Raw genomic sequence first — 18628 nt, forward strand, 5'->3', positions numbered from 1 at the left:
GCACGACGACCTGCGACATTTAGATATTTGCAACTGAATAAACACAAAATAACTTCAGTACAATGGAAACTTTAGAACCAATTGAATTAATGATTTTTTTGACAGTGTTGTATAAGATAAGAATGTAGTATAAGAAGCCACTAGAGATTGTATCATAGTGATTTTAACGATGGGAAAATATCTTTATTGTACATCTATGCTGAAATCAGATAAAAGTTAAAAGAGTCAATGTTCAATAGTTTAATGTTCACTCAACCATCATACTTATGTTATATTATGTCACATTAAACATCAGCGCTTCATGTTCATCTTGCAAACAATGCTTGTTTTAATGCGCAAGTGCTGAACCTAAAAGTGGTAAATCTTTCCTCTCTCACCTCCAGACATGAGGCTTATTGTGGAAGTGGTGTCATAGTGATGGAGTGGTCATTAAGAGGCCAGAAGCCATGCCAGAAGACAGGACTGCCACAGCACTAGTTTAATAAACACTGCAGTCTGGAGACGAGCCACTCACAAACTATAACGAACATGAAAACTGTGGCCTTAAAAAGTATTTTGATATTAAAGCTGCATTTAAACATGTACAGTACCTTTCAAAAATGTGAAGATTTTTTTAAATGTTTTCTAATGAAGTCTCTCATTTATTACAGCAAAACAGTAATATTGTGAAATATTATTACAATGTAAAATAGCTCTTTTCTATTTTAATATATTGTAAAATGTCATTTATTTCTGTAACGCAAAGCTGAATTTCAGCAGCCATTACTCCATTCTTCAGTCACATGATCCTTCAGAAAACATTCTAATATGCTGATTTGCTGCTCAAGACACATTTTTTACTTGGTTACTTGGGTGATTATAATGAGAGTGGTCTAGATTTGCATACCAGCAACACGCCAACCTCACACATCATAAAGTTCATGACCCATGTTGTGTTCTCCGGTCTGTGTACTGTAGCTACACTGTAATCTGCAATGATATACAGTAAGAGGTATTTCCCCACTCCTGAAGGCTGCAGTTTGCCAACTGGGTCACAGCTGATGAAACAGATCAGGAAAGGCGGGAGGACTTTCCTCTATTTATTCAGGAAAGATTATTCGAGGAGCTTTCATGCACATATTGTGATGCATATTGTTATTCCGACTCATGGCTTTGTGGTTAGCAGTAGCACGCGTTCCATAGCTGAGATGCTCATTTCCTGTGCTATATCTGCTCTGTCTCTATCAAACAAATTACAGTTTTGTGTTGTGTTGGTTGAGCCGGAGAACATTGATGCTTTAGCTTTTAAATTATTATTAAAGAATATGTGTAGAGAATGTGTAAAGAATATTCCATGTGACATTTTACATCCTGACCCTTGATTTGTCATCGAAAGTTCAAACAATCTGATATTTGAAGAGATTTATTAACCTTGACATGAATGTCTTTAGGGGTCCTCTCTATGATGTAATTTCCTGTATAAAGTTCTGTGCATTGGTTGCACAGCATTACTTTGAGATGGCAGACATTATTTAAAAAAAATATATATATATAAAAATTTTATATTTATATTACATTTTAACAAAGAATTAAAAAAAATATTTAATTATAAAAAGTTTAATGGTATTTTTATTTTTATTTTTTAATCCATTAATGATATCGGAACAGTTGTAACACCCAAACATTTTTGACTTAAAAATTTCTAAATTAATTTGAATACAGAAAATAAAAACATTTGTCATAGGAGAGATGTATTCAAGTCCTTGTATGTATGAATTGCACTATATTTTTAAACACATTAATAGATCTGGACAAAAACTGAGCATTGTGTCATTGACCCCTCTATTGTATGATTTTTGAAAAGTTTTATCCATGGTAGTTCCTTAGTCAAAGTGTATGATACATATGTATGTTTATGTGAATCACGCTATACAGCATGTTCCATTAATGGCACCAGAAAGTGGAAATTAAGAAGTGGAACTGTAACTGTTGAACAAAGATAGGAGCACTACAGTATAAAAGCACCTTTAAAGTTATTTTGGCATGGGAGATCCATGCAAAGGTTCACACATGCAAAATACTTTTATCATGCATTGCTTTTCTCAGCCAGGCTTGAAAGGATTCACACAGCACAAGTGTTTTGTAAAACAACAGTTCTTACAGTTTTCTTTTTGCTGTTATTGTTGAATGCCAACAGTTTTAATTACATATGAGAAAAAGCAGCGGTGTGTGTGGGGTTGACTATGCAGTTCTTTCACCACAGATGTCTAATTGTGCACTCGCACATTTTTTTGCTAATTGTGTATACTAGTTTTATAAGTGAAAGATGTGGATGAGATCAGAACATGGTGCTGAGCTTGACTTTTTGTATTAAATTGGGATATTACAGATAATAAACATGGAAACAAGGTCATTCATTATGCTTACATTTAGCATAGTTACCAAACCTTTGGATAAAAGTGTATTTTAATGTTGCTAAAAATAATAGATTGGTTTGTACAAAATTACATTTCCTGAAAATGACTTGATTTGGAACTGAATATCGCCTCTTTGTCTTCCTGTAGATCTGAAGAGGGAAGCGAGCATCTGTCACATGCTGAAACATCCTCACATAGTGGAGCTTCTGGAGACCTACAGCTCTGATGGCATGCTCTACATGGTGTTTGAGTTGTAAGTCCTTCATTCTGAGCAAATGTGCACTTGTTTTATTATTCCATTAATTATTTTTTCACACAAACCCCCAAATTCAATCAAAAAATGTTAAATGTTGAATTCATAGCATTGGGAAATATTACATCGACAAGCTTAACACACTCATGCACACAAGAAATCCAAATGCAGTTCCGTTTTTTGTTTTGTTTATTGTAACACATGTGAGTCCAACACATCCGTCTGGATTAGTGTGTGAAAGTAGCAGTGTTTTGAAGGTTATCTAGAAGCATATTGCGGTGAGGTTTGGTCAGTGAACTCTAAAAAGCATCTCAAAACAAGACATGAACATCCTGTTCTCTGTCCAGAGGAGCCTGTGTCTGTTGCTCTCTCAGCAGTTTTGTGGACTAGGGTGAGCTTTTTAATTCCTCAAATGCTAAATGCTCATATGCTTATCTGAAGTGCCAAGCTTTTCTCAAAGAACTTTCATGAAGTGTGAGTTCTTATCTGGAGAAGCGCAGCTGCCTCTCAAGGGATTTTCTTTAAAGGCCTTAGAGACCCGAGCCGACACAAAAGCAGGAGCTTCCAGAGCTCTGCTGCCCCCTGGAAACAACACCATCACGGTCTCATTGTTAAAGCATTGGGAAAATATTTCAATCAGAAAAGTGTTCATATCTGAAATTGGCCACAATTGACTCTTACAGTTCAGTTTGTCCTACTACCAGCATGGCGCTCTGGGTTTTGCCTTAACCCTTTAAGTGTCACCCCCCTTTTTTTAAATATACATGAAAATGCACATTTCGACTTTAAATGGTTGTAATTAAAGAATGCTTTGGAGTATAGACGTAAAATTGGTCTTGTTTTAAAGAAGACATTTGGCAGATTTTTGTTGAAGTGAAATAAATTAAGAAAGTGAAACAAAAAAAAAGTTATATAAGTTTGTGTTTATGAAAATGTACAATTTAAAAAATTTAATTATTCATATTTTATATAAAATATATATTTTTAAAACCTGGCCGACTCTAAAACTGCTAGAAAATCAAAGCCAAAAATCTGAATAAGTTGTGTTTCAAATTTTAGGTTGATATCTCAAAAAATGAGCTTTCAGTGAGATTTTGTTTGGGCGCAGTACCAAACATTTTCACTAGGTGACAACCAGACTCCATTACTGCCCATATAAGGGCGCCTTCATTTCCATATGTGTTATTAAAAACATATTAATATATTTTTTTCTAAAATAATTGAATGGATGATATCTTTTGAACTCTTGGCATGAAAACAAACTGAGGTTTCATCCATTCTTTCATGATTTTTCATGTTCATTGCTATTTCAAAATAAAGGTCTGAACACGCCTTATAAATATGAAAATATTCTTGTTGCAAATTGATAAATTACAGCTCCTCTCTAATTTATTTTGGAAATCATTCACCAAATATGAAAACTAGAGTTTGTAAGCTTTCAAATGATATATAGTTTGTCAAGATTAGTTTATGTTTATTATAGGATATTACTGTTTTAAATATGTAATGATTTTGGGCCCACCGGTGGGCCGGTGACACTTAAGAGGTTAAGATGCAAAAATCACACTTAAGACATGTTTTGCAATAAATGTGTCTTCCCACACCGAAAGTTGCGAAAGTTTTTGAAATCAAACTTCGTGTTTAATGTATAGTCTATGGTGGGATTAGGGGCAAATGACATTTCAGTGTAGGCAGGGTCACAAACACAATTGGCTTTTCACCAGTGTTACTAACCCTTTTAGTCTAGAGAGAATAAGGCGTGCAACATTAAAGCAACACCAAGGAATATTTTTTAGCTTAAAATGTTTCCAAAATCGTTTCAGTGGTTCAAGTCGTAACAGAGTGAAAGGCACTTATGCCTCTGCTTTGCTGTCCTTTATCTGCTATAACCTCACTATGCAAGTTTGCCAGATCGGGTCGCGTTTCTGTAGTTCTAATGAGACATAAGAAAACTACAAATTTGACTTGCTTTACGTCAAGCGGTACAATAGTCATTATTTTGTTTTTCTTCGTTTCTGATGTCGCAATACATTCATTGTATTCGCAATACAATACTTTCATAAAATCATGCATCATACTCTACCTTGTCTGTGGACATCGTTCATTCCAAAGCCAGTGCTGGATAAACATCGAGCGTGCGTGCGACGGTAGGCTGCGGTGGGCTAAATGATTTACGACAGCGGTAATGAACAATTCCGCTTCCAACCTGTAAGGCAACCGCAGAGGAAAAGTTCCTTGGTGTTGCTTTAAAATACTGAACGTGTACTGGAAAACATCTCACACACAAACCAATCTAGTTTAAATAAAGTGATAATTTATTACAATGAGAAACGAGATGAAAAGGACACCTCAAAATAATTGTTTACATACAATTTATACAAACCAAAGAAAAGGATCACAAAAGAACGAGGTAAGGAGAAAAGAACTAGACCGTGCCAAATCATAGAAGGAAGTAAAACCAAAACCAATCTTACTAGATAAACAAAACAATGTATAGTATATGACTAAATTAACATTCATCAAAGACAAAAACAAAACATCTTCAGCTTCAAAGACGCCCTAAATAAACTACTCTTGCTAACAAAAACGAAAAATACAAAGAGTGGCACGTGTCGCTAAACTAGTGTTCTATACACAATTGATAACTCAGTGTAGCACATGTATATCATGTGATATCTCAGCTGTTCTTTTCTCTTCCCCGTTTAATAACAGGTCAAACAACCAGAACAGAAAAACGGCGAAATACTCACAGAGAAAAGACAGCCCAAATGAGCCTCTATTACCAAGTTCTCAAAGAACACGTTTCTCAAAACACTAAAATGGTACAGGGCAAACATGCATCACAAAACGATCAAGTGAAAGTAAGTGTGCTCTAGCGTGCAAATCATCTCCCGCTTCCCACACAGGTGCGCTCTTTATAGGCACATGGCACGCCCTCATTGGTGAAGCCACGTTGTATCATCACCAAGCATTTCGATGATTGACAGATGGATGAACCAATCAGGTAGCCGCATCGTCCTGCTAAGAGTGAAAGTAAAGAGACAAAGGGAAGAAAAAAAAAACAACTCCAAACAAATAATAACATAGGATGTAACAACCAGTATCTTAAAGATTTGTATTTATTTCCTTTAAAGTTAAATCATAAATGGACCTTAGAACTGATAGTGCCAGTGTTTGACTTTATATTGCTGATATATAGTTTCTTGTCTTGTTCTGTCTTTCAGTATGGATGGAGCCGATCTCTGCTTTGAGATTGTGAAGAGAGCAGACGCTGGTTTTGTTTACAGTGAGGCAGTAGCCAGGTAAACAGCTCTAAGGACAGTTTCATCCATTTCCTGTTCCTGTGCTCGCCTTAAAATTGTAGACTGTGATCTCTGTGTTAAAAAACCTAGTTCCCCACAAAAAGAAAATTCTATCATTATTTACTCACCATCATATAGTTTCAAACCTAGTTCCCACTTTCTTTCCATTCAGATTAAAATGGGTTTCTCTCTTTCCCACCCTACTCTCTTCTCTATTCCTTTAGTCACTACATGAGACAGATCCTAGAGGCGTTACGGTATTGCCATGACAACAACATCATTCACCGAGATGTGAAGGTAAGCTCAGTGGTGTCTTAGTGCTTCAGATTACTAGTAAACCCCTTTTTTACACACTGACGTCTTTGCGATTTTCACACTTTTGTAGTCTCCCCCCTGTGAATTTAAAGATGTGCCATTTAAAATCCTAAAATTACACATTGCCGTAAACTGCTTCTAAAGGGATGTTCTCTTTTCTCATAAGCAGCCTGCAGCTGTCAATAGGATGGAATTAAACGTGAAACTAATAGAGGGTGATGACAATCAGTTGCTTAAGATCCAAATGCAGTGCAGTCACAACTCACAGCCTATTAAATGGAAATATGAAGATCAACTATGCTCATAGATTTTTAGGAAAAAAGCTTCAGATGTGCTTCTGTTACTGAAAGCTGATATAAAAGTCAGTAATTTGGTTGATATTGAAGAAATATGCATGTTTTTTAACAACTTTATTCTCAATATTTGAACTTGGCAGACATGTATAAGGCTATTAAATATAGAAACCTAAAACCTAAGAATTGTGACATAACATTAGAAGGTTAAACATGAAAATAAAATACCCTGAAATACATTTATTTTACTGCTCAAAATATGTTTTCCAACATAAATAATAATATCGGGTATTGATCAGACTTAATCACTGGTTTAATTAAACTGTGTTAAGAATAAATGCAAAGACAAACTTTAATAAACTGTTGACAGAGTATAGTATACGTATTGGCTTTATGTGATTTGATAAAATCAGACCTTCAGAATGTGATGCCTCAGAGAAATACAAACCTACCATATCTAGCTGCAGGGCAATGAGATCTTACTAGAACAGATATGATCTTGATGACTGAGGTCAGTGTGTCATCATTTACGTAAAATCCTTGGTTGGTTTTTACTTTTTATTTTACAATGATGTAACATTACAGAAGCCAGAATCTTCACACCTCATCTGGAAACAGGATATTTCTATTCTTGGCAAAGCACTTGGTCACATTCAGCTTAGTTGGAATAAGACAGGAACTTAACTGCAGTTTATAGTGCCAAGAAACCAGTCTCTGCTGAGAATTTGCTGACTTGTGAACACTGCAAAGTTTTTAGGGGTTTTCTTAATAATCTTGATTATACATTAACATTGCTCTTTATGAATTGCTCTGTATGTTTAGCATATGTACCATTGATATGGTGCTACACCAAGCAAATGGTTTCCTTTTAACTTCCTGATTTTTTAGATACAGTTTGCCTAAGATTTGCCCTTTAATTTGATGGACTATATTCTGAAAAATGGTTAATGGAGCCAGCTATCTTGCTGAGATAAGATTGACAGCACAAAAGCAAAATAGGCAACTATAATCTTGCTCTTTTATAGGAGTAATGATGCAGACTTTGAAGCTCCTGAGAGACTTTAATATTTACTGTCTATAAAGTAATGTTTTTTAATGCTGCTTCTATCAGACATATAAATGGATACCTAGTCCATCATGCATCATTACCTATGACAGTCATATGAGTGTGCTGCAAAAATGTAAAGGCACTGTTTGCAAGCACACATTATCTGTTTGCACAACTAGTGGGAAGCTTATAACATTTACCACAATAACCAGCATGCAAATGGAAACAAGAAAGTAGGTATATGTAATGTAACAAATAAAAAAACAAAGTTGTCAATGCATGGACAAGATCTATAACAACATGTTTGAAAAACAACCTGAAATGTGAGTACAGTCATTAAAAGTTAATGTGGCATGCTGTAAATGTGCAAGAAATCACATTAAAGGGATAGTGCACGCACACACACTCATAACAAAATTCTGCTGTCATTTACTCACCCCGATGTCTTTCCAAACTTGTTTGACTTACTTTCTTTAAGATGTGATGAAACAGAAGTAGCAACAGATCTTTTCTCCTGTGTTGTGATGTAAATATAAGTGAAACAGTGAAAAAAAAAAGTAGGGTGGGGACTTTGTTCAATGCATTGGTTGTTGATTGAGTGGAGGAGAGATCTGAATGCAAGTTTTTGACAAAGGGATGGGGGGTTTAAGCAGACTAAATAATTGGAGAAATTTGGCATATGTCACCAGGACATGGACAAAAAAAAAGACATTTTTAAAAAATATCTTCTTTTGTCTACCACAGAAGGAAAAAAGTCATTCAGGTTTAGAATGACTTTAAGGTAAGTAAATGATGACAGCATTTTTTTTTTTTTTAGGCTGAACTATCTCTTTATAGCTACACAAGGTACTCAAGCAATTCAAAGTGGTGTGGGAACGGAAGCATCAGATGAATTCTTGTCTGATTTGTAGTTGCTTTTCAAAATGATTTTATAGGAACTTTATCTTGAAATATTACTTGTTTGCATTGGGTTACACAGTGTGCCTGCCCACATATCCTCTGTTATAAAGCATTTCTCAGCACTGTGTAATTCCATACAAGAGTTTTCACAGCTTCAGGTCAATACTGAAGAACAATGGACATGCGGAAGTAATCCAGTTGAAGAGATGCCCATTCACTTTCGCTTTCTTATTGGTGTGTGGGGCCAAACATCGTTCAGCTGTTTGGGAACATCACTCACAATGAGACTCCTTTGTGTCAGCGTACAGTATCCTCTCAAGTAATGTCTAAAGACACCCAGTTGTTACCTGAGACAACTGTCCCCCATTAGACTTTGATGACTGACTGTCATTTGCGTTAGCGCTTAATCTCATCAGGCTAAGCGCATGGTTACGAAATGTCTTGTCCAGCAGGAAGTACATGATGGGGTCTGTGCTACATCGCATAGTCGCTAAACAGAGGAGGATGCTTTTTACCTCCACGTACATGGACAATGGATGGCAAGCATCTGTTGTGGGTGATGTAGTCCAAGACTGCTCATTGACAATATTAACGAAGATGGCCTTATAGATGTGATACGGCAGGAGACAGACCACCAGCACGACCTTAATGACAACGATATTCCGAAACACTCTTGCATAGACTCGCTGCCTGTCAGAGATGATCGCGCTTTTCTTGGACCTCCAGATGTGCCTGATCACTGCCATGTATGCGCTTAAGACCAACAGGAAGAAGACGAAGAACAATGAAACAGCCACTAGCGCGAAGACGTGAGATCCTTCCCCTCCAACCTCCACCGCTACACTGTAACACACTTCACCTCCGTCACCGTCCTTCACGCCTCCAGCCCTGATCGAGTACAGCACCACAAAGGATGTGACTGCTATGGCCACAATAGCCCAGGTGATTAGGCACAGTGCATTGGCCAGTTTTGCTTGCCGTTTTCGACAAAAGAAGGCTCTGGGTAGAACTTTGAGCCACCGACTTGGGCGGTCTGCATGCGAATGTTGAATTAGTGAGGCAAAGCGACTGAGCGCCACCCAGCTCAGTATCATCACACCAATGCAGATGTTGATATGGATCACTGGAGTAAGACCATTTATTGCCATTTGGCACATAGTATTGTGTTTGTCCCATTTGGTCCCAAGCGAGTAGTATGCAGCCTGGAATGGCATGGTGAGACAGAGCAACAAGTTTGAGATCCCTAGATTTATCAGGTAGATATGGGTGGACGTTTTGATGGCAATCTTGTGCATGAACACCCAAAGAGAAATAGCATTCCCAGGCAGGCCAGTGAGAGACATGATGGTGTAGATAATGGGCAGAACTACACTTGTAGCGGATGTTTGGCACAGGTTAGAAATGTTGTGTTCAGCATGTGAACTGTTTGCCATTGAGCTCTCGCAAAAAGAAAGAGATTCCCAACAGCTGAGGAAGAAAATAATTAAATAGTTATATCACTGCGAAAAATTCAATAGTTTAACTATTTATACTAGTGAGTAAAAATGATGACACTAATGATAAACCTGTGCTTCCTGTCTTCTGTATTTATATAAGCATCATTAAATGTCACTTGCATTCCTGTAAATATTCTACCCAATTGCAGAAGCTGATAAACCACTTTCACAATATGTCAGCATTTTTTGTCACCCTAACACAGTGGTTCTCAAAGTGTGGGAAAAAATAACTAAATTAAATGTTTGTCTCAATATTTCATCTGTTAAGTTATTATAATTAAAATCTCATTGCTTTTGCTTTACAGTTTTGGTAAAACTAAGGCTAGGGCTAGGTGATAAAATGATAACGATAATTATTGCAATATAATTTTCCTCAATAAAATGATAATTTAAAGGGGTCATGAACTGGATTGTTTTATTATTTTATAATGTTGCCTGGGGTGCCCTTATAATGTTAGTATGATTTTTACATCAAAAATTGTCATAATTTATAAATAAAAGCCATTTTTCCAAGCCTGATTTCAGCCTCAGATTTGAACGCTCCGTTTTAAGGGGCGTGTCTGCTGTGAGACTGCAGTGCAAACGCCCACTGCTGTGATTGGCTGACATGCTTGCATATGAAATAGCTAGTATTACATGAACTCTCTCGAAAACTTTTACTACGTTTTTACTATTACAGCTATCGAGATTAACAAATCGTGAAAAGTATCGTTTAAAGCATTATATTTAAATCTATTACATCGCATGAAAGGTTGCAGCATGATGAGCACTGACTGAGCAGATGACAGACAGTCTGTTGATCGCGTGAATAAAGATCTTATCATTGCAACGCAATTTTTGCACTCTCACAAATGCTTACACCAAATCACAATGCAAACACGATGTGAATACACAGTAAGAGCTTCGTTGTGTAGTCTAAGTGTCATTATTTCATCACGAGTTTGGTAAGTGTCCAGATAAGCTCTCGCGGCTCGCGCTGTGCTGTTTGATTGACAGCTTGGGCGAATGGAAAGGGATCGTTCTTTGATCGCTTTCTGTATATAATTTAATAACAGTTTAAAAAAGATTATTTTCATAATACTACGAGAAATTATGTGAAGTTGATCGTTTAGTCACTGATGCATAAACAGTATTGAACGATTTTAAGAGAAAGATATCTGAACTTGAATAATTACACATCAGAAATCACTGATCGCAGATCAGGCATTAAAATACATATGGTTACTTACATGTTGCTGGCAGATCCGTCTAGAAATTGTGATTGACTGATTTAATAAAGTTTAACCATGCTGGAATCCGAAGGAAGCTTATGCAGACTGTCTTCTTCCACAAACAGGCACGCACAATATTTAGTAAACAGCATGTTTATTGCTTGGAAGTAGCTCGATCCGGTTTAGCAATCATCATGTCGTCCTATGTTATTTAGCATGTTTGGGCGAATCGGTGGGCGGGGCTAAACAGGCCGTGTTGAAGTAGGCGTTGATCTTCTTTTGTGGAGGCGGTGTTTTATCCTCTTTGACGTCATAGTTCCCCACTTTGAAAAACGAGTCGTTTGCTGAGCCTGATGTCTATAAAAGCTTTTATTGGACTAACAAGGTAGTTTTCAGTTCTGAAACTTACAGGATATTATTATAGTATGATGATCTCTTATATGTCAAAAGCTCAAGGAAAATTTGATTTCTCAGTTCATCACCCCTTTAAACTAGTTTAAAGCCAGATAAAACTGTGCTGATACAGTCAGAAGGCTTTTCAATCATCAAATCACCATTATTTACCATGGATTTACAATAGTAACACTAACTGCACCATGGTATTGTGGCAGAAATGTGTTAATATTGATATTAAATTTTTAATGTAGATGTATTAAAGGCGTAATGAAATGTAATTACAGTATTTTTGTGATTGTTATAGCGTGCATTTATAATAAATGTATTTATTTAGGCTACTGCTTTTCATACAAATACCATAGAAACCATATAGTTAGATTTTACTATAGTAGTGATGTGCTATATGTGTGGTTTTAACTGGTTATCATGATCTAAATGAATGCTACTATAGAAGACCAATGGTTCATTTTAATAAAACTCAGTCAGAATATTTACATTTTCCCATATAAAAATTAGGTTGTTACAATTTTTACAGGTGTTACTGTTTTTGTTAATAAACAAATTTCTGCATCCTAACTTAAGCTACTAATACTGTCAAATGTGCATTTCTAAGAGATAAAATATTATTAATATTGCAGCCTGCACTGCAAATTGTGCTGAAGATACATGTCATCAAAGTCAGGCAACACATTCATTAATTGAAACAACATCACCTGTTTGATCATGCAGACACTAAGAAATATTTTTTTTCTATTTAGATATTTATTTTAAGGAAAAATGACTAGAACATTTTGAAGAATTCAAAAACGTGAAGTGTTTGTCATGTTCTGACAATAAAGGGTGGTTTAAAACATAAATTAACGATCTGGTTTCCTCAACTTTTACATAGGAGCAAAAATCTGCCTTTAAACTTGAAAGAAATAAAGATTTGACATTTATTGCGCTAATTATCGATATCGACTGATATGAAAAATTGTATCATGATAATTTAGTCCATGAATGAATGAGGCATTTATATATAGCCCTAACTGAGGCTCAAATAATTCATGTCAATTAGCTATGAAACATTTTTAATTATTAAGGGAAAAATAATTTATACAAATAATTAGTAAAACATTTTACAGGTAAGAATAGAATACATACTGTAAGCAATATAACACACTTACCCCTCTATATATGCAGTCACTGATGTGTGTAATAGACGTCTGTGAACTGCTTTGTTTGGACCACCTCCCTAGACTCACTGTCTAAAGGAAGTGAGGTCTGAGCACAAATGATGTATACTCAGTTCTCTTTTGCAAGGTTCCTCTCAAAGAGACACTTGCCTTTGATAGTAGAAATTCTGCTTGAGTCTATAAAAGGTGCTTTTTTGTTATTTAATAATTGCTTTACGAAGTAGCTCATAAACTCCAATTCTTATAGAATTGCATAACATGCAGGAATACAAGACATTTTGGTATCATCTGAACTTTTTCTCAACTCTAGTTGATATGTAGGTTTTTAACAGTCATATACTGTAGCTGCTGTGGTAGCATTTTTAGCCTAAGAGGAAGCTCTACCGAAACTGCCAAACTGTCAAGGATTTTTAATGGTCCCCTCACGACCCCTTGGGGTTGATTAGACACATTGCAGTTGAAGAACTATTCAAAACAAGTGCTAAAATCACTTTGATACTTATATTTATTTATTTTATGGATGCATTTTGACCATGCAAAATGTATATTGTGTGCCTACAATATTTAGTACTAAAAATTATTAAATACAAAAGCATATGCAAGCTATTAAAAAGGTAATTGTGCCTTTTTATCTCACAATTCTGACTTTTTTCAGACATCTCGCAATTGCAAGTTATTAAGTCAGAACTACGTGATATAAAGTCACAATTGTGTGTTATAAAGTCAGAATTGCAAGATATCAATTCTGATAAGTTAGTTAAAATTAATAAGTTTAAGATATATTAGTCTTTTTTCCTCAGAATTGGACTTTATTTCTCGCAATTGTGTTTATATCTCGCAGTTCTGACTTTATAACACACAGAATATTAACACAATTTCAGCCTTACTGAATTAATAGTTTAGTTGCCATTGATACCAAGAAGGTTGCTCCACCATAGCCAACAAGGACTGTTTTAGTATGTATACTGTGAAAAAAGCATGAGGAGGTACCACTGTACCATGTAAATTGGCTGCAAGTTTTGCTTCTGTCCATTAGTAATGGTTGTCATAACACAGCTCCCTGAGGTTAGCATGTTTCACAGTTTGCCGAATGCGTCAAACAGGAAATACAAAGTTGCAAACCAAATTCTTCACAACTGTGTTGGTTGGTGGCTTCATTCAGTTTCATTTTTCTTTGGTTCATGGCTTAATTCAGTTCTATTTTTCTGTGGTTCTTCAATGTTTTCGGTCACATGTATAGTATATATCTGAGGTGTGTCCATGCTCTTGGAGGCTTCAGGTTTGGGTTTGACCCTGGTGTTGCGATTTGCCCGACAGCAGCGCAAACGAAGCACCAGCTGGAGGATGGGATGCAGACAACAGCTAAGAGCTGCAATGAAGATGGTGCTTGTTTTTATCCTGTACTTTGCCTGACAGTTTTCATTATCTGATGTTAATAAGATGATCCTTTGCACATGGTAGGGTAGGAAGCATAGGACAAACATTATGACTGAGGCCAGGATCTTTCTGCGAACCTTTAGAGTTCCTCCGGGTCCAAATCTAGCTCCCCTCACCTTCTGCAGATGGAAGACCAGCAGGCTATAGCTGACCAACATCAAGCACAAAATGAAGAAGAATGCTGAAACACCGACGCAGTGGATAGTTTTGAATTGATCTCGATAGAGAATGTAACTGTTGACAACTTGGTCAAAGCAGGTCCCGTTTATTTGTAGACTCAGTTTAAGTCCCATGCTAGTGCCGACGACTATGGTGATAACCGACCAGGTAGAAAAGCAGAGGATCCAACTAGACCAAGTACGTTTAAAGATCCGAAAGAAAGTGTAGCCTGGTTTTACCACCGTGGCATAGCGATTGATGCTGGTCCACAAAAGGAAGCTCATGTTGCAATAGAGGTTAATGTAGAAGCAAGAAAAATTTATCAGCTCTACTGCATTGCAGGCTGGAGTTCCAGATAGCCAATTGATGTTCTCTTTGTAGTAGGCTATCCTGAAGAAAAAACTGCAGCAAATCAGCAGGTCTGACACAATTATATTCAAAGTGAAGATGGCAGTGGGTGTCCTCTCTGATCTCCAAAGATCCACCAAGACTATTCCATTAGTTGGAAGGCCCAGGACAGCCAAAAAGAGATAGAGCCAAGGCAAGATGGTTTCATTGCTTTCTTCAGGATGTATCCTGCATGTGCTAAAGAAATAAAGAGAGGAAGAAAATGAAAACGGGGAACTCACAGCTTCTTATCTCTGGATGGAAATGAGCAACTCGGCTCAGTTATCCTTTTATTCAACATGTCAGACTGTGTGTGTGTGTGTGTGTGTATATATACATTAAAAATCATATTGATTCCAAACTTTTGATCATTAGTATAAATATATACACTCTCAGAAAAAAAGGTACAAAAGCTGTCACTGGGACAGTACCCTTCAAAAGGGTTCTAATATGTACCATTTAGGTACTAATATGTACACGTTTGGTACCAATATGTACATGTTTGGTACCAATATGTACCTTTGAGGGACTTATATGCACTCTTTAGGTACAAAAGTGTACCTTTTGTAAAGGTAACGCCACAGTGAGAACTTTTGTACCTTTTTTTCTGAGAGTGTATATGGGATATTCTGTGGCTAGCTGTGCATTAAATGATTTTAGTAAAGAACCACCTGATGCAAAGTGCATTCAAATCGTTGAATGCACTGCTAGCTGTGGATTATCCCACTTATACCACTGACAACTTAAAGCTGTTATTGATATTTGCAGTGCAATATTTGATAGGAAGGGACAAAATGACGGTTATTTTCATCAGTTACCGATAATATAGTACCAAATATAAATATATACACACTCACACACAAACTAAGAATGTCTAGTGTATATATACGTATTTTTCCATGTATACATTCATAGTCTCTTCATCACAAAACCCAGCAGCGATTTGTTAAAAACTAAAGTGAGAGACTATGCACTCAATTAACTTATGCGCTTTCAAATCCTAAATGTTTTTCCATTGGCTCCCTAATACTAGAGTCTTACACTAAAATAATCTTGTGGCCAGTTGGTTAAAAGGATTGAAAAAAAAGCTTAGTTCTAAGAAAAGGTCTAAAAGCCCCTTGATACTCCATTATCAATGCAAGAAAATTCAGGCATTTCAAATTTGACCAACTAACCTACAAACCCAAAACAGACATACGCTGAAGAAATAAAAATAGATTATTATTGTTCAGACTGGAGTTTTAACCTCTCCATTGAGTTATGATGCATATCAGTATTGTACAGTACCTTTGATTGTTGTCTGAATCATTGACTCCTGAGGGATAGATTGCTATGCCACTTTGCACAGACATGATGCTTATCTCTTCGCATTTCGTTGTCTGATACTCAAGTTCGTAATGTTTTACTCGTAGAATCTTGTGCAAGTGTAAGCTGTTTGTGGGTGTGCTCTTCTAATGTGCTTCACATATAGGAACTCTAGCTTCTCTTCTGACCACATCCTGGAAGCAGATCATTTGTGGCACAGTTTGCACCTTAAGTCAAGTTTTTTTCCTATTCATCTGTGATATAATAGCATCATTTTAGCCATATAATTAATATTAACCTTTAAACAGGCAAGAATAGAAAATGCTAAGCAACAAATAATTTCATGTCATTTTTTATATCATCTGGACTTAAGTAAATCATATCCAAAATAATTTTTGAAAAACGTTATGTATTTTGGATTTTATGAGTTGTGACTCCCAGATCACATTGCCTGTTTAGGGTATAAAAAAAGGACCAAATCTGTTGACATATTATATATCATTATATATATTATATAAGCTTAAAAACTCAAGATTCAGCCTGTGAAAACCGTTTTGAAATCGGACCTTGCGTTACCATAAAAATGGTAAAAAAATGTTTTGGTAAAATGGTAAAAAATGTTGGATTTAGGTCAGGCTGACTAATTGATCACAGATAACTTGAAGCAAACCATGTGACCAGCATACTCAAGACAGACAGGCTGTATCAGTTTAACCTGTACATTTTATAATTTGTAAAAAAATAAAATAAAAAAACAACCTCAGAATACAAAGATTGTTACAAAAATGAATACAAAGTTAATCCCTTTTTTATACCCAAAAGTGGCAATGTGACTCAGGTGTAACATATATTTCAAAACGTGCTAAATAACAACATGAACAACATTTTTATAAATTTTCTTTATCAGCACCTTAAGACAATGTTCATAATTAATGTTAGCAGTGTTAGTATTATTTTTTCAAAAGAAAAGTAAGTTTAATATATATTTACTTATCTCAAAATCTGAATGTCCTGCACCACTGGCAGCCATGTTGGATTTAGGTCAGGCTGACTAATTAATCACAATTTTTTTTAAACAAATCATGTGACCAGCATACTCAAGACAGACCAGGCTGTGATAAATGATAAAAGGATTTGATGAAAAAATCATTCTTACGCCCCAAAAAAGACGACAAAAACTATGTTACACCCAGATCACATTGCCAGTTTTAGGGTTAATAAATAAATGTAATAAGACCATGTGACAAACTATCAATCTTTTTGTGCAAGAATTTAATTATTTTTCTGTTCACAGGGCATAACTCCTTTGTAGTGACATATAAGACACCTTTTTGTGAAGTCCTTCCCTCCCTTCCTTATTGTGCTTTACTCAGTGTTTTAACACTAGGGGGCATCCAAAGATCTGTGCTACTCTTTCTGCATGTTAAACCCCTGGTGCATTTCTCATGATATGGTCTAATATATAGCATATGACATTGTATCAGTTTAATTATATATATATATATATATATATATATATATATATATATATATATATATATATATATATATATATATATATACACACATACATACAGTGGTGGTCAGAATTAATGGCACCCCTGATAGATATGATCAAAAATGGCTGTAAAAGAAATACATCTTTATTGTTTATCCTTTTGATCCTTCATTAAAAAAATTCTAGAGCCCACTGCTTAGACACATCTTAAAAGCCTTGAAATTATAAAACATAACACAACACCATTAAATTAAATAATCTAAATAATTTAATTATATGCTATATATTTTATTTGTTATACTAATATTGAAGCAGTGCAAACAATTACAATAATGGATTAAATGGATTAATATTACCTAACACTTTACAATAAGGTTCAGTTTGTAAACCTTAATTGATGCATTAGATATCATTAACTAAAATTATTACACGGCTGTGTGGAATACTTGATTCTGATTGGTCAATCGCGCCATCCAGCGGTATGTTATTCCTCAATAACAACCGCTGAAAACAGATAACACAGGCTCATCCGGGTTACGGAAGTCAGCAGCGCTATACACTTGCTAGGATAAACATTTCTTCATGGAAATTTTGCGTTTGGTGAGCTAATAAAATATTAAAATTCAGTCAAATCAATATTTTATGCAGTTATTTAATTATGTCTTCCAGTATCGTGGACTCGCTCTAATTTTATACAAACGCAGCTGCTGCCATTTTGCGACTATTGTTTTGTACACTGTTGGATAAGATAAAACAAACAGGTACAATTTTAAAACAGTTTTATCTTATATCAATTTCTCTTATCCCCATAATTATATATGTGGCAAAGTGCTGTGTAATAAGTGGTATGACTGTAACGTATCCCTTAATTGTCCGTCTAGTTTGACCTTGCCGCGCTGCAACTGCTCTCTCCGCGGAAGCTTTGCGTTTAAAGACCTTATAAAATATTTCGAGTCAGATCAATAATTTGTGTCTAATTATTTACTTATGTGGCAAGTAGCCGTGTAATAAGCGGGATAATGTACATCCAGCTGGTTGTTATCTCAGAATAAACCCA

The 18628-nt window shown here is 35.7% G+C and overlaps 3 protein-coding genes across 35 annotated transcripts in view; 1 reads left to right on the top strand and 2 right to left on the bottom strand.

Annotated features, from left to right (window-relative positions):
• The window catches only part of caska (calcium/calmodulin-dependent serine protein kinase a), a 173372-nt gene that overhangs the window by 118437 nt on the left and 36307 nt on the right, over positions 1-18628 (top strand). For all 33 annotated transcript variants that reach the window (XM_079880765.1, XM_079880783.1, XM_079880791.1 and 30 more), the window contains exons 3-5: positions 2544-2649; positions 5874-5951; positions 6176-6248. In XM_079880765.1, coding sequence (XP_079736891.1) covers positions 2544-2649; positions 5874-5951; positions 6176-6248 — 257 coding nt within the window. The remainder of the gene's footprint in view (positions 1-2543; positions 2650-5873; positions 5952-6175; positions 6249-18628) is intronic.
• On the bottom strand, positions 8586-12856 carry gpr82 (G protein-coupled receptor 82). Its single transcript, XM_079880807.1, has 3 exons — positions 12777-12856; positions 8855-9974; positions 8586-8766 (listed from the first exon to the last, which is right to left on the bottom strand). Exons 2-3 carry the CDS (start codon positions 9938-9940, stop codon positions 8722-8724), a joined length of 1131 nt encoding a protein of 376 aa, XP_079736933.1. The 5' UTR covers positions 9941-9974; positions 12777-12856; the 3' UTR covers positions 8586-8721.
• LOC307164237 (cysteinyl leukotriene receptor 2) lies at positions 12777-16196 on the bottom strand. The gene is made up of 2 exons (XM_079880808.1): positions 16056-16196; positions 12777-14966 (listed from the first exon to the last, which is right to left on the bottom strand). Exons 1-2 carry the CDS (start codon positions 16118-16120, stop codon positions 13940-13942), a joined length of 1092 nt encoding a protein of 363 aa, XP_079736934.1. The 5' UTR covers positions 16121-16196; the 3' UTR covers positions 12777-13939.

This window comes from Squalius cephalus (genome assembly GCF_949319135.1).
Source record: "Squalius cephalus genome assembly, chromosome: 9".
Lineage (NCBI taxonomy): Eukaryota > Metazoa > Chordata > Actinopteri > Cypriniformes > Leuciscidae > Squalius > Squalius cephalus.